At 35.5% G+C, this 14355-nt stretch overlaps 1 protein-coding gene across 1 annotated transcript in view; it reads right to left on the bottom strand.

The window, feature by feature from the left end:
- Positions 1–14355, bottom strand: part of Senp7 (SUMO specific peptidase 7) — a 77032-nt gene that overhangs the window by 17344 nt on the left and 45333 nt on the right. Inside the window, 6 exon segments of the mRNA XM_076942489.1 lie at positions 305–564; positions 3850–4029; positions 6628–6661; positions 9756–9902; positions 12985–13079; positions 13082–13140. Coding sequence (XP_076798604.1) covers positions 305–564; positions 3850–4029; positions 6628–6661; positions 9756–9902; positions 12985–13079; positions 13082–13140 — 775 coding nt within the window.

Raw genomic sequence — 14355 nt, 5'->3', positions numbered from 1 at the left:
ATGACTTTGGTTTTGGTTTTGTTTTTGTTTTTGTTTTTTTTTTGTTTTTTTTTTTTACGGTAACGGAATTCTACTACAAGAACTGTCCTCCACTTCTTACTTCATTCGAGCCTTCACCCCCATCTGCATCAGCACAGACCCAAGACATGTCCTTTGATTGCAACCTCATCCCACCACTATTGATTTTGTTGAAGAAACTTTCCAGGTGCTTTATGTTGGTTGCTCTTTTAACAAACAGCAGTTTAAATAGTGAAGCAATTTTTACCTCTCTACCCTCTGGCAATTCTATTTATCACATGCTAACCTGAGACACTGACTTCTTCATGTCTGCAACAGCAGCAACAGGGAAAGAGGACGCTGAAGCACAGTAATAGTGAAGAAAAGAGATTTCTTGTGGAGAGAGATCCTGAAACAAAGGAAATGCCTGAACCCAAGGCAGTGGACAAGACAGCTGTAATTCTCCATTTGTCGTACTGATCTCCATCATAATATCTTTCAATTTCAATTCTTCTCTTTGTGAAATGGAACTGTTTAACTCAAGGAAAATAAATTCATTGGCTTTTGCTATAAAAGAAAAAAGAAACCAATTTTTATTTTAAAGACAATTATAATTAATCTAAAAGTAAATAACAGTAAGGGTTTTATGTAAAACCCAACCAAGTATTTTGTATTTTAGATAATAACAGATAAGTTTAAATTCCAAAATAGACATCTGGTAATCAAAAACCCAAATTCACAATTTTTAGGCTTCTATTCTACCTCACTGGAATGAAATTTTCAAACAGTACCTACGTCTATCTGCTGTACCTGGCAGTTAAAAAGTGCTAGCACTTGCTAGAGTGTATAAACAAATGAATGATACTTACGCCATTATCTACTTTACTCTAGCCTCCATGATGGCTCTCCCTACCAATTAAAAAAGCATTCTGATTAAACACCCCTTTCCTTTTTTTAACCAACCATTTCAATAATGGTCACAAAACAAACAAACAAAAAACTATCAACCTACCCATGTGATTGCGAATGGCTCTTTATAATTCCATAATTTCTTGTTATCTAATTATGTATTTTCCTATTGTATATAATTAGAACAGGAAATGATTATTTTAGGAGTATAAAATTTAACTCACTACAACATCTAGCATATATTTAGAAAGTAGAGGGTAGGAAGAGATCAAATAGGTTAGAACAAACATTACTAATTTTATTTACCTAATCCTAAACCAGATACCAGTGGGAGTTGAAAAATAAACAAAGTTGGATTTTCAAGATACATACATGTAGCTGTGTGTATTATCAGACCACACAGAAAAGCACTGAGCTCAAGTCTTAGAAGTCTGATTTGTACATAAGCTGAATTTATTTATCAGAAACTAAGAACACGTAGAATACAAAGATATCTATATTTTTATTTAACCTGACTATTGTATCATAGTTTATAATGAAATAAATGGGCAGAAAAAATACTCTTAAAAAATAATATAACTTTCTCTAATATCACACATTAGCCCATAAAGTAAGATGTAACAAATACAAGAGAAACAAAACAATCTTTGCATCAGTTCAGATCATAAGGTGAATATAATCCAGAGCAAGAAGGAAACTAAAATACTTGAAGACTAAACACTCTTGAGTGACCAACCACTGGGTCATTGAAGAAATCAGGCAGTAATGAAAATCTAAAATTCCTAGGATCAAATGAAATGAAAGCACAACTCATCAGAACTATTGGGATAGGAGCAAAGGCCGTTCAAGAGGAGAGTTTATAGTGATGAGTTCTTGCATCAAATTAAAAAAAAAAAAAAATCAGAGAGCTCTCAAGTAAGTTAATGGTGCACTTCAAAGCCTTGGTAAACAAGAAGACAAACCAAACATCAGTAGATGAAAAGAAGTAAGATCAGGACAACCTTGATTAAATACACAGTAAATGTACAGTACAAAGAATCAAGGAAGACTTGGTGCTTAGAGTAAAGACTGGTACTGGTGGGATGCTACCATGGGTCAAGAAAGAAGGCAGCCACCAAAACTGGAGACCTAAGTTTTATCCCCAGGTCCCACAGGGTAGAAAAGAACTGACTCTCACAAAGTGCCTTGTGACCTCTACACTGGTGCACGTGCACATTTGTGTGTGTGTGTGTGTGTGTGTGTGTGTGTGTGTAATTCAAGAAGATATATAATATTATATATGTAACATGTACATATATAGATCTAACACAAGCAACAAGGTTGAAAAAATACTAAGGAATATCCTAACAAAGGAAAGCTCAGGGCCATGCAGATTCACTCTTCTATTCTTCCAGACCATTACAAAACAATTAGCAGAACTAGAGACACAGTTGAGAGCTCTTTCTGTCCTTGTAAAGAACTTGAGTTTGGTTCCCAACACCAAATCTAGTAGCTCACAACCACCTGGAACTTGACTCCAGGGGATCAGACACACTCTTCTGGCTTTCATGGACACCTGCACAAACAAGACATATCGACACGATACTCAGGTGCAGGCACGGACGCATGCTCACTCGGCACTCTCATCAAATGAACAACATAAAGACAGCAACATATGAAAATCAGTAACTTTCCTACATCAATTATGTACTTGCCATGTAGACATGACAGGAAAGCAGAACTGGACTACCTGGAGAGGGCAGGGCCCAGAAGGAGAAGAAAGGAAGAGTGAGAAATGTGGCACAAATGTGAACAAAGCATATTAAAAATGAAAATGTCATAACAAAGCAATTGCCTCACATACTTGTTACAGGATGTTTGAACCTGTTTTTAGTTAGGGTGTCAGCCCTTAGCACACTGGCTGGAAGACAGACATACCCTTAGTATACACCTTTAATCCCAAACAATGAAGGTAAAATTAGCTTGTAGAAGGAAGCACCCATGAAAGGGATGTCTAACTAAGTAGCACAAAAAGTGACGAATCAGAGAAAGATTTGACAGAATAGGATATGCTCAACTCTCAGGAAAAAAAAAAAAAGAGGAAAGGGAAGCTACTTACGGGAGAACCAGACAGCACAGGAGGAAGGGAATACAGTACAGGAATACAGTAGAGTTCGTAGGAGCAGTGCAGTAGAGTTGAGAGGGAGAGAAGAGCATCACAGAGAGGGAGACGGAGGCAGCTTTACTGCAAGAGTTTTACAGAGACAGACTAAAGAAAACAAGCTAGACACAGGTGAAGACTGAACAAGGCAGAGAATGAAAAGAAGTCAGATTAGAAAAGATTGCCAGAGTTAGTTTGAGGCCAAGCAAAGCAATTCAAAGGCTGAGAGAAAAAGCCAGGAGAGGAGTTTGAGCCAGAACAGCCAAGTTGAACCAGCCAGCCTGAGTTCAGAAAGAACTAGGAAGGGGTATGCTTATCCAGTAGTCTCACAGGCTGAAACATTCTAGGCCTAATAAGACTGTATGGAGACTGGAAGCTTCTAAGACTAATCCTAGATTAGCAGACAGAGACAGTAAGTCCTAGAGATGACAATTAACACAGGGGAATAAAAAATACTTTCCGTATTCTAAGTAAAAAAAAAAAACTGATCAAGAAAAGGGCTATTACCAGTCATAACTGACTAAAATATAGTTTTTAAGGGTACATAAATACTTAAGACTTTTAGGGTATTTTTTTATTTTAGGTGATAATTTTCCATAACTGAATAAAATTACCAGGCAAAAAAATCACATGGATATTTACAATGATTTATCTAATATTACTGGGAAACACCATTTTAATGCAATACAATTAATTTTAATCCAATGAAATAAAGATAACCTATTAAACTACTTTAGAAAAAATCTACTTCAGATCTAACTTTGGGGATTCTCCTGAAATTTAGGAGTGGCCTTTATACTCACATTGCTGGCTTAACATAGGGTTTTCTAGTTGGGTCTGAATGTCCTGAAGGTAGTCTGAGGAAACCCAGAGGAAAAGAATAGCACGACTCCTCTTACTGTGGTCATCATCCTTGCTTTCCCATAACCCAAACCGCTTTAAACGTGCAGTGTCCACTGTCAGTGAAATCTCATTTGTAGACACTGAAATAAAGAAAGCAAACAATTGAAAGTCATCTGTTTAGGAATACACCATCTGATACTTTCCTGATACACTGTATGTCTTAGTGAGGAGTTTTGTTGCTGTGATGAAATGCCATGCCCAAAGCAGTATAGGGAGGAATAGATGTGAAATATGTACAAACTGTCAAAGAACAAACTTAATTAAATTGCCATCTAAGGAGCGCTGAGAGTGGGAGAACTAGTCGTCCCCAGGAAAGAGCACAAAAACTGGTTATCCAATACCAAATGGTCAACCCTGAAGACATAGATATACAAGTAACATTACAGGGACTAAATAAGTTATATTGATATATATAAAAGAAAAACAGGCCATGAATTTTAAGAAGAGCACGAAGGTTACATGTAAGTGGTTGAAGGAAGGAAAGGGAAGGAGAAATTTCCATATGGTGAAAGAACTTGATATCCTCCTCCACAGACACTTGCCCAGCCATGTTCACTGCTGCTCTATTCAGAATTGCTGGGAAATAAAAACAACATAAATGTCCTACAACCAACAACTGAGTAACAAAAATGTGGTACATATACACCACAGAATAGTATTTAGCTGTTAAAAATGAATAAAATTATAAACTTTGCAGATAAATGGATGGAATTGGAAAAGATCATTACTGAGTGACCTAGACTCAGACTTTGTCAGAAAGACAAAGGTTGCACATTGTCTCTCATTGGCGGCTCCAAGCCTCACATCTTTAGATGTGAGTAGATTAGCCTTGAGTAATTGTAGAAGCCAGGAAAGTAAAAAGGGACCACTGTAGAGGAGCAACAGGGAGGAGCACGAGTAAGAGTGGAAATGGGGAAGTGGGGTTTCTAAGGAGGGAGAGAGAGGGAGAAAATACAGAAGAAGGGAAAGAAAAAATAATAGGACAGCTGAAAAAGTCATAAGAAATTGTATTATTAATTACCAACCTAAAAATATCTATAATACATAGTAAGTCTATGTATAAATATACATATAGAGTTTAATGAAATTTTCCCATCTGAGCTGACAACAATCCTTCAAAGAATCAAAGACCATCTAGCAAAAACTGCAATGCAAGAGATGAGGAAACCCTCCTTAGAGCTGTTGGTCAGTCATCCAAGGGACTCCTTAAACATTACAGGCTATTGCCCTTGGCTGCCCCTGAGAGGTAGAAGGTGAAGTCTATACTGTTGAAGACACCATGCATTTCAGACACAGCACATAAAGGCCTCTGAGCTGAACTGACCTGAAGGCCTCTACCCTGAGGATTAGCTTTCATGGTATCAGAATGCGCCAAGCAAGCTTCCAAAGAAGGGAAGCAACCAGTAGTCGAACCCAGCTATAATACATGTGACCCACAATAGCTAGCAGCATGGCACAAGCATCCAAAGGTGAAGCAGGGGCATTATCCTTGGTGGTAACTAACAGTTCTCATGGGACTTAAGACCCACCACCAAGAGGGAAATCATGCGTGGTTCTAGAAACCCAGCCAACTACCCAGAGCCAGGGAAGTCATGGATCTTGGAAGAGATCCTGCAACCACATTACTAAACCAGCATTATCCCTAACTACATTGTAAACATTTGTCTTTATACTCACAGATAAATATATTTCCTATCCCTCATCAAGTAAACTTCTCTTTGCAACAGACACAAGCCATTATAGAAAACCCATAACTAATCAAAACACAGACATGTGGATCTCAGTCCCAACAGATACATCTACAACACAAAACCACCACCTAAGGTTCAGGGGCCATTGTGGAAGAGAAAACAGAAAAATTGAAAGAGCCACAGATCAGGGAGTTTGCTGTGACATTGTCTCCTACAAATGTCAGAAGCTACACGTGTGAACAATGACACATGTGTTGAACAGGGACAACACTACATTAGGTCTTAATGATTCGTTATAAACATATTGGTGTCTTCTAACAAGGATTATTAAGTTATTCCACATTAGGGTTATCAATTCTGCACATGCAGAAGCTGAGGAGATGAGGCTGCTTCAGTCACATATGTCACTGTTGTAATGGTGCTTCCTTTACCCGAGTTCATAGCTGGTGTTATGCACACACATTTTTCTTCCTTGTTCTTTTTATAATTCACTCTCTAAAGAGATTATTCTCTATCAATTATTATTTTTCATCACTACTCTGAAATGTTTTGTTTGGAAAGAATGAGATACAGTCTGTGTCTCTTAAGCTGAGGGTACATTTCCATTCTGCTCTACTGTAGAGGGTAAAAACTCTGTCTTTGTGTGCTTTTCTCTTTAGTTCTTATCCTAATCATTTTCATGTATAGCAAAATATTTGTCTGTCAAACTTTTATTTTTGTTAATCCTAAAAATCATTAAGATTGCTTTATATGTGATTTATAGTCATTAAAACAATAATATATTCTTCTGGTACTATAAAACATTTTAAGGTTTTCTGAAACTGCTAAAAGTGATAACATGAAACATTATTAAATGGTCTACACTTTACTTATTTTCTATACTAAAGACTGATGGAAATTTTGTGACATACTTTCAGAACTTTTCTAATTGATTACTTTATCCTCAAAATTACAGTGAAGAAATGTTATTAAGAGAAGATGGCTTACCTTGAAATGGGATTTTAATATACTTCTTTGTGAACTAAAGAAAAAATATGAAACAAAACATGAGTTACTACTCCAAAGTTACTACTCACTTCTATTCAATTTTCTTAGTATTAAAGTATTTAGTATTAGTCAATTTTTAGTACTTAGTAAAAGTACTTTTTTTAAAAAAAAAAAAAAGCAAAGAACTAACTCAATGTAAAGGCTTAGGTTTACAGTTGTTTAAGGACTCTTAACTTTAAGTGCAAGTAACTTTATCAAAATACTCATTTATAAAAATTATTAAAACCACTAGATGGTAGTGGCACATGTCTTTAATCCCAGCACTCAGGGGAAGACGGGGAGGGGCAGACAGATCCCTTATGAGTTTGAGGCCAGCCTGGTCTACATATTTGAGTTCCGGGACACCCAAAACTACAGAGAAACAAAACAACAACAACAAAAGGGTAAAACCCTACTTCTCTAAAGTGTGTTCTGAAATATTAAGACATAAAACAATGTCCAAAAGAAATGCCAGGAGACCACACAAGGCAACTATCTCCAAAAAAGATGAGTATTCTCTTCTGGATTACCCAAACTCACAAGTGACTACTGATCAAACTAAAGTGCTGATGTACTACTTCTTTGTAACAAAACATTAAAATTGTCATCACCCACTGCGAACCTCTGCCTTTGGAGACTATCCAGCAACTGAACTTGGAAGATTGTTTTGAACACACACAAATTAACAACAACAAAAATCAGCTGCTGAATAAAGAATGGCTACCAATCAGCCCTTTGCACCTGCCAAAGGACTCAAGCAGCAACACAGCCTCTGGTCTTGACCAATCACTTCTCAGAAACTCCCTCTGACTGAGTCCTTGCTCCTTCTGATCCCTATTAATATTAAACTATTTCCTCTGCTTATCTTCTGTGTGTCTCTCCAGCCTAAGTGTTACACTTAGAACTATCAAGACAAAATCTCACATGGTTTTTGACAACTGCTTTTCCTTTACTAACAAACAAATCTGTCTACATCTGATTGGGTAAGTTTCTCTCTGGTCAAGACATTTATGAAGCTGTTGACTACATCAGATAGAACTTGCAAACACAAAATAAAATTGAAATAGGCAGCAAATGAGCTCTAGGCAAGTAACAGTGTCCAATGTCAACACAGGTTTAATTGTAACTCAGTAATTTTCTTAATTAAAATGACTTCATATTATAATTTTTAAAAATTATACCCTTTTGTGGAACAAAACTCATGTTCCACAGGGTAAGTTGGCCAGTGAAGCCTAATGTGAGGCAATGGGGTAAATTAGCCCGGTGCTGTCGTAGAGTTCAAATGCTGCTTCTGCAGTCTGTAGTACTGCAGTGATGGAGGTGACTGCCCGGCACTGAGCTTTCACAGAAGTACTGAATAAGGCCCAATCAAAGGGTACTGTTGTCACAAAAGTCTGTATCTAATTAAGACAATCTAATTTAGTGTAATCAAACAGTTTGTTTTATATAACGTGTGTGTGTGTGTGTGTGTGTGTGTGTGTGTGTGTGTGTATCTTCCCTTCCCAAATTCTGACACGTTTTACTTACTGAGTACTTAATCTCAGAAATATAAAGTACTACCAAAGTACTTTATCTTGTTCTACCAAATATAAAGTACTACCAAAGTACAACTATCTTGTTCTACCAAAGCCTTCCACTTGGCAAGAATCTGGCACTAACCTACATCTCTGAATGTTTACTCTAACAACATACGATCTACTTCCAGCTATAGTTTAAAGCCCGGATAAAAAAGTGTTAGTGAAGCACATCTGGTTCTCTAAAACTTTACATCTATCTGTAGAATAAAGCTGACTGTAATGCTGATATATAATAACTTTCAGCCATCAGAATAGTTCTCTGAAGATCATTTGTGCCTTGAAAGTCTTTTCCCACTACCACAGTGTTAATTTTTTTTTAATAACGAGTGTTAATTTAAAAAAAAAAAACTATTTCCTGCTGCACTCCATAACAAAACAAGTGACCAACTCAAGAAAACTGCTCTAATGTACATAACTTCCTATCATTAACTTCTTAATCCAGTTAAACTGTAAGTATCATAATAGTGAGAAATTTACCTTAATCACGATAATGTCTAATATAGTAGGAACTCTGGTGTTTAAAGGACTAAATTTAATTATCTATTTACCCACCAAAAAAAAAACACAGCTCTTTTATTTCTGTTACAAAGAATCATGAACCTGTCTGAAAAAGAATACATATAAAACATCTTTTGAAGACTCAGAAATTTTTAAGACTTTTACCCTTTTCCCCTCTTATATGATTATAATTTTCAAAACTACCTACATATTCTTCCATCATAATTCTAAGTATTATAGATTTTCTCTCAGCCTTTCTTCATGCACATAAATTTAGTTTGATTTATTAAACTGCTTTCCTGAAACAAATTTATCTGTTTTGAGACAGGGTTTCAAGCCCCTGGGCTCAAGGATGCTCTTCCCAAGTGAGACCACAAATGAGCACTGCTGCAGACAACTTAAACTTGGTGATATTTACAGCCAAACACTAGGACAACTGAAATGAAGGACAAATGGAAATTGTAAAAGACATCCATCTAGAAATGGAAAGAGAAGTAAATTAACATAGCTTTTAACTAAAACAAACTTTACACTGTTCTTAAAGTGAAAAAAATGGAAACTAATATGTTTAAAGTTTTTTTTTTTTTTTTTTTTTTTTTGAGAGCATAATATAATCCCTCCTTTGCTTTCCTCCCTCCAAGCCTTCCCACCTACCCCTCCTGGCTCTCTTTCAAATTCATAGCCTCTTTGTTTACTGTTCTTTATGCATATCTGTATAGGTGTGTAAATATAACCCGCTCAGTCTGTACAATGTTACTTGCATGTATATTTTCTGGGCTGACAATCTGTATAAGATAACTAAATGGTGTGCTCTTCCCTGGGAAGACTATCTTTCCTGTTCTCAGCATGTCTACCTGCCTAGAGTTCTTTGTGTAGTGCTGAATGAAGCCTTGTGGTCTTTCCCTTGTTTATTTTGGTATGTTGTCTATTTTGTCCCTTTTCAACTCATCTCTGGCAATCATGTGGTGAAATGTTACTGAGACTTTTATATAAAATGTTATAGGATTTACTTACCGTGACACAACCTTTTGAAGTTCCTTTTATTTTACCAATATACACACAAGTAAATATGAAATCCAATTTCAGATCCATTTCACTATTAGGTTTAATACAAGAAATGTTTTCCATGTGAGGATTGTATGGACATAATTCAGATGATACCTAAAAAGCATAAATTATAAATGCAACATTTTTAAGAATTATAGAAAAAGTTGAAAATTATGTTCAAAGATAAAATTCTTCTTTAAATAATGACTGAAGAATTTTATACTGTTCTTAATATGAAAAAATAGTCAATTTTTTATAAAATGTAGATTTTAAAATTTATTATTCAATTTTGAATGTTGGAGACATTTTTAGATTTTTGTTTGTACATACGTACAAATGAAACCAAAATTGAGATTAATTATTATGGGATATTTTGGATGTGTTTAAAGACATGATACTTATTTTGAATTGTATCCTTAATTTCCTACTTTAAGACCACTCTCTCACCTGACTAATACCCAAACAAGTTTGTTTACTTACCATTTGGGGTTGAGGGAGTGGCAGAGAGAAGAGCCAGTGACTTGGGCAAGTTGTTGGGGTACAGAAAAAACCAAAGAAGACTGGTACCAGATTTATTGTATTTTACAATTATTTATATTCTTGAATGTTTAAACTCCTAATTAACACCTTTGAGTTTGTTAGAATGAAGAGTTATGCTTTTTTCTCTCTTTTTACAGTGAAAATTCAAGTGGACACGTACAGGTATTTGTTGAATTAAACTGACTATGTTGTATTTTACTTCAAGTCAAATATTTTTCTAAAAATTGTATTAATTTTCACTGCACTGGAAACAGCACAGTGAATGAAAATGTTAGAATGTGTTTTCTATTTTCAAAAAATTTGTAAGTCTCATGAAAAAAAGAGAAAAACATGTAAGTAATTACTTATATTATGGTAACTGCATACGGAAAATTTTTACCAGATAATAAATTTGGAATAGAAACCTAGAATCCCCTGGAGAAATCAGTGAAGGCTTCAGAGAGAAGACAGCACATGACTTACAACATAAAGTAATGTTCACTAGGTGGCCACGTAAGAACTGACCCTACTAGAGTAAGTACTATGTACAAATCTGAAAAATTCTAGAAACTACAAGTTATAGTAACTTGTGATACAGTCAACTTGTTTAGATTGAAGGCTCAAGAGTTACTTGGCAGACTACAGAGATGGTGCAGTGGTTAAGAAGACAGGCTTCCTTTCCAGAAGATCAAGGTTTGATTCCCATAGCCTACAATCACCTGTAGCTCTGAGTTCCAGAAATCAGGCACCCTAATCCTGTTGGCCACAGGCATTAGGCACACATGGCGTACTAGGATATACAGGCAGGTAAAACACTCATACACATAAATAAAAATAGATTACTAGGCTCAAAACTATTCTCTGACCACAGAATTTGAGTACTTACTAATAGTTTGAATATTTATTAATGGCTGTCATGAAGTGCTTTGATTAGGTAAAAATTTACATTTAATCAGTAATTTCTGTGGAATTATTTGTAACAGCCAACAAAAATGGATAACCAAAATAACTGATTAGTCAGGAAGAAAAATCCAACACAAATGTTGATACTGAGTTCAGATTTACTGTAGTAAATGAAAAACCCAAAATTAATCCCAAGACTAAACTCATAATTATATTCTTTTCTGCCATTTGTTTTCAATTAACTATTCCCTAACTGGCTTTTTTTGGGGGGGGGTTAAAATTAATAGAAACAAACTTTAGATTTACTGCTTTACTTTACAATAAGGTTTTAAATAATTCAGATCTTTTAATCTCTATGACTACTGACCAAATAGGTTCTCCTGCCCCATTTCATAAAGTTTACAGAAGTTTGGAGTAGTTAGGTTAACTTGTTTGTAGTTTCTGTACTCAACAAGAAGCAAAACTAAGACCCAAACTAGGGTTTATCTATTTAGGTCAAATATTTAAAACAAACAAACTTGCTTCTATTAACCAAAATAATATTCTTACTATTAAACTTAATATACTTTCAATGGCAAAAATGAGACTGTAATCAGCTTTAAAATAGAGTTTCTGACACTAAGAGATAAAGTGTTGTTAACAAAGAGTGACAAATGACATCCGGCAGGCATGAGCCATTTTCTTGGATGAATATTTTTTGTGTATCCTTGAGACACTGCATTTACACAGGAGAGCCACTGATATACAACTCAAGAGTATATGGATTTTTTTAGTGTTTGTTCTATATAAAGCCAGATTGAACTTCTGAACTAGAAAATTATACCTCTACAAAATATTATGATTAAAGCCCTCAGTTTAGTCACCAGTTCCAACCCTTCCATCTGCATGTATGACACAGTCATTATATAGAATTATACATTATACTACTATATATTGTTTGAAAATTTCATAAACATACACAATGTATTTCAGTCATAATTACCCACAAGTCCTCCCCCTAATTCCTCCCAGATCGAACTGCACTCTCCTTGCTACTGCTTTTTTAAATCCGCAATTAAGAGCTGAAAATGGATGGCCAGGCAAAATGGCTCAGCAAATGCTTGCCTTCAAACCTGATGACCTAAGTTACATTTGGTGCCTGAAATCTACACTGTGGAAGGAAAGGACAATTCCCAAAAGTTGTTTTCAGATCTCCATGTAAGTGCCATACACACACAAAATAAATAATTTTTAAAGAGAGATGTAAGTGCTTAAGAACCCTTTGTTACATCCAAATCTATATACTTTATTATAAATTCTATATTTGAAAGATAGACCATTATGTGAGGAAACAAGAGTAGACAAATAGCAAAAGTTATAGTTCAATGAGAATCATAGAAGAGAAATATTCAAGTCACAATATCTAAACTAAACAAAGATGTCACTAAAATGAATAGGAAAGTTGTTGTGAAACTCATACTTAGGAACTGTATAATGTTTCATCATAATATTCTACTTATTAAAACAACAGATATGAACCAATAAGATTATTTCCTGGGGGCTGGAAACATGCTCCTTCCACTAAGACTAACGACATGAGTTCAATCTCTGGAACCTACATAATAGAAAATGAAACTAAGAAAGCTTTTCCTCTGCCCCCACAAACTATGCCATGGCTCACATCCCAACATAATATACACAGACAAGTAAATAAATATAATAGCAATTGTTTTAAGCTTTGATAATGAGACAAAACATTTCCCCGTTACTCTATGAAAAGGCAGAGATAAATTACCTGTACAGATTCACATGCACCTAGTGTTAGTTCTGACAACTGTGGATCAGAAGTACTCTGATTTTCAGTCATAATCTCATAATCTTGATGAGGTGTAATTTTAGAATTACTGAATTCTTATGTTCAACTGGTCCTTCTTCATCACTGGAACAACAACTAAAGAGGAAAATGTATTTTAAATGTGTCACAATAATGACTTAAAATAAGAACTTTCTAATTATCTTTAATAATCACATTAAATTTACATATATATTCCACTTAAATCTAGCCTATTTTTCATGACCTGATTGATACAGATTCCATACAGATTCCATATGAGCATTATTATAAAACAGCTTCTTCCTACAGTCTTACCTTCTAAAGAATAAAGGTATGTAAGGTGACTAAAGCTGTAAGTAAACAGTACACTCTGGGTATTGAGTGTCCTCAGAGATGCTGCTTGGTCCTGTAGGTGTTACTTTCATGGAAGTGGAGCCTTTCAGAGGTGAGGCTTTTGGGGTGGGGGCCTAGCAGTGGAAGATCCTCAGGTCACTGAACATCCTTAAGGCACTGGGACTTGCCAGAAAGGAATATGGAGTTGCCTGCCCAACCCATTCCCTTTGCTTCCCAGAGAATGAATGCATGGTTTCACTCTATTGTATGCTGCTGACATTTCCTGCTGTCCAGAACATCCACTAGAGACCAAAGCACTGGGTCCACCCATCTTGGACTGAAGCCTATATAACTTTAAGCCAAAATAAATCTTTTACTCACCTCTCTATTTCAACTATGAACCAAAATCAATCTTGTATTCTTTCTCTCTTTTTTCCTTCTCTTTCTTTTATGCAGGAGATTGAAAAAGAGGCTTATAAATGCTAACCAAGAACTATGGCCACTGAGCTGTATCCCCAGCCCAGTCATTCTTTTAAGTAATTACAGCAGTTATATTTGTGACAGTGTTAGAACTAACAGATGAGTTTACAAATTCTAGTTCTAACTAAGTACTGTGCTATCACTCTGAACAGTGCCCTAAATCACATTAGTTCCTTGAGGAAGGGGGAATAAATGGCTGGAAGATATAGATACAATCATAGTGTACCCTGAAGACTTCTGGATTTTTGCAGCAGATGACTATGGTTAGAATTAACTAAATCAAAATTAATGACAATAATCAAACTGCATTACAATTCCACTTCAACAACATCACAATAATAACGGTCTTCCAGAGAAAGCACTTCTGTAATTACTGGATTATTTCACGGTAATTGCTTTTTAAAACTTACTCTTAGGACTGGAGAGATAGCACATTGATTACAACCACTTGCTATTCCTGCAAAGGACCTGAGTCAGTTCCCAGCAATGATATTGTGGCTCCAGAACCATCTGGAAAAG

Source organism: Arvicanthis niloticus, chromosome 12, assembly GCF_011762505.2.
Source record: "Arvicanthis niloticus isolate mArvNil1 chromosome 12, mArvNil1.pat.X, whole genome shotgun sequence".
NCBI lineage: Eukaryota > Metazoa > Chordata > Mammalia > Rodentia > Muridae > Arvicanthis > Arvicanthis niloticus.
This window is presented reverse-complemented; position numbering and strand designations above follow the sequence as displayed.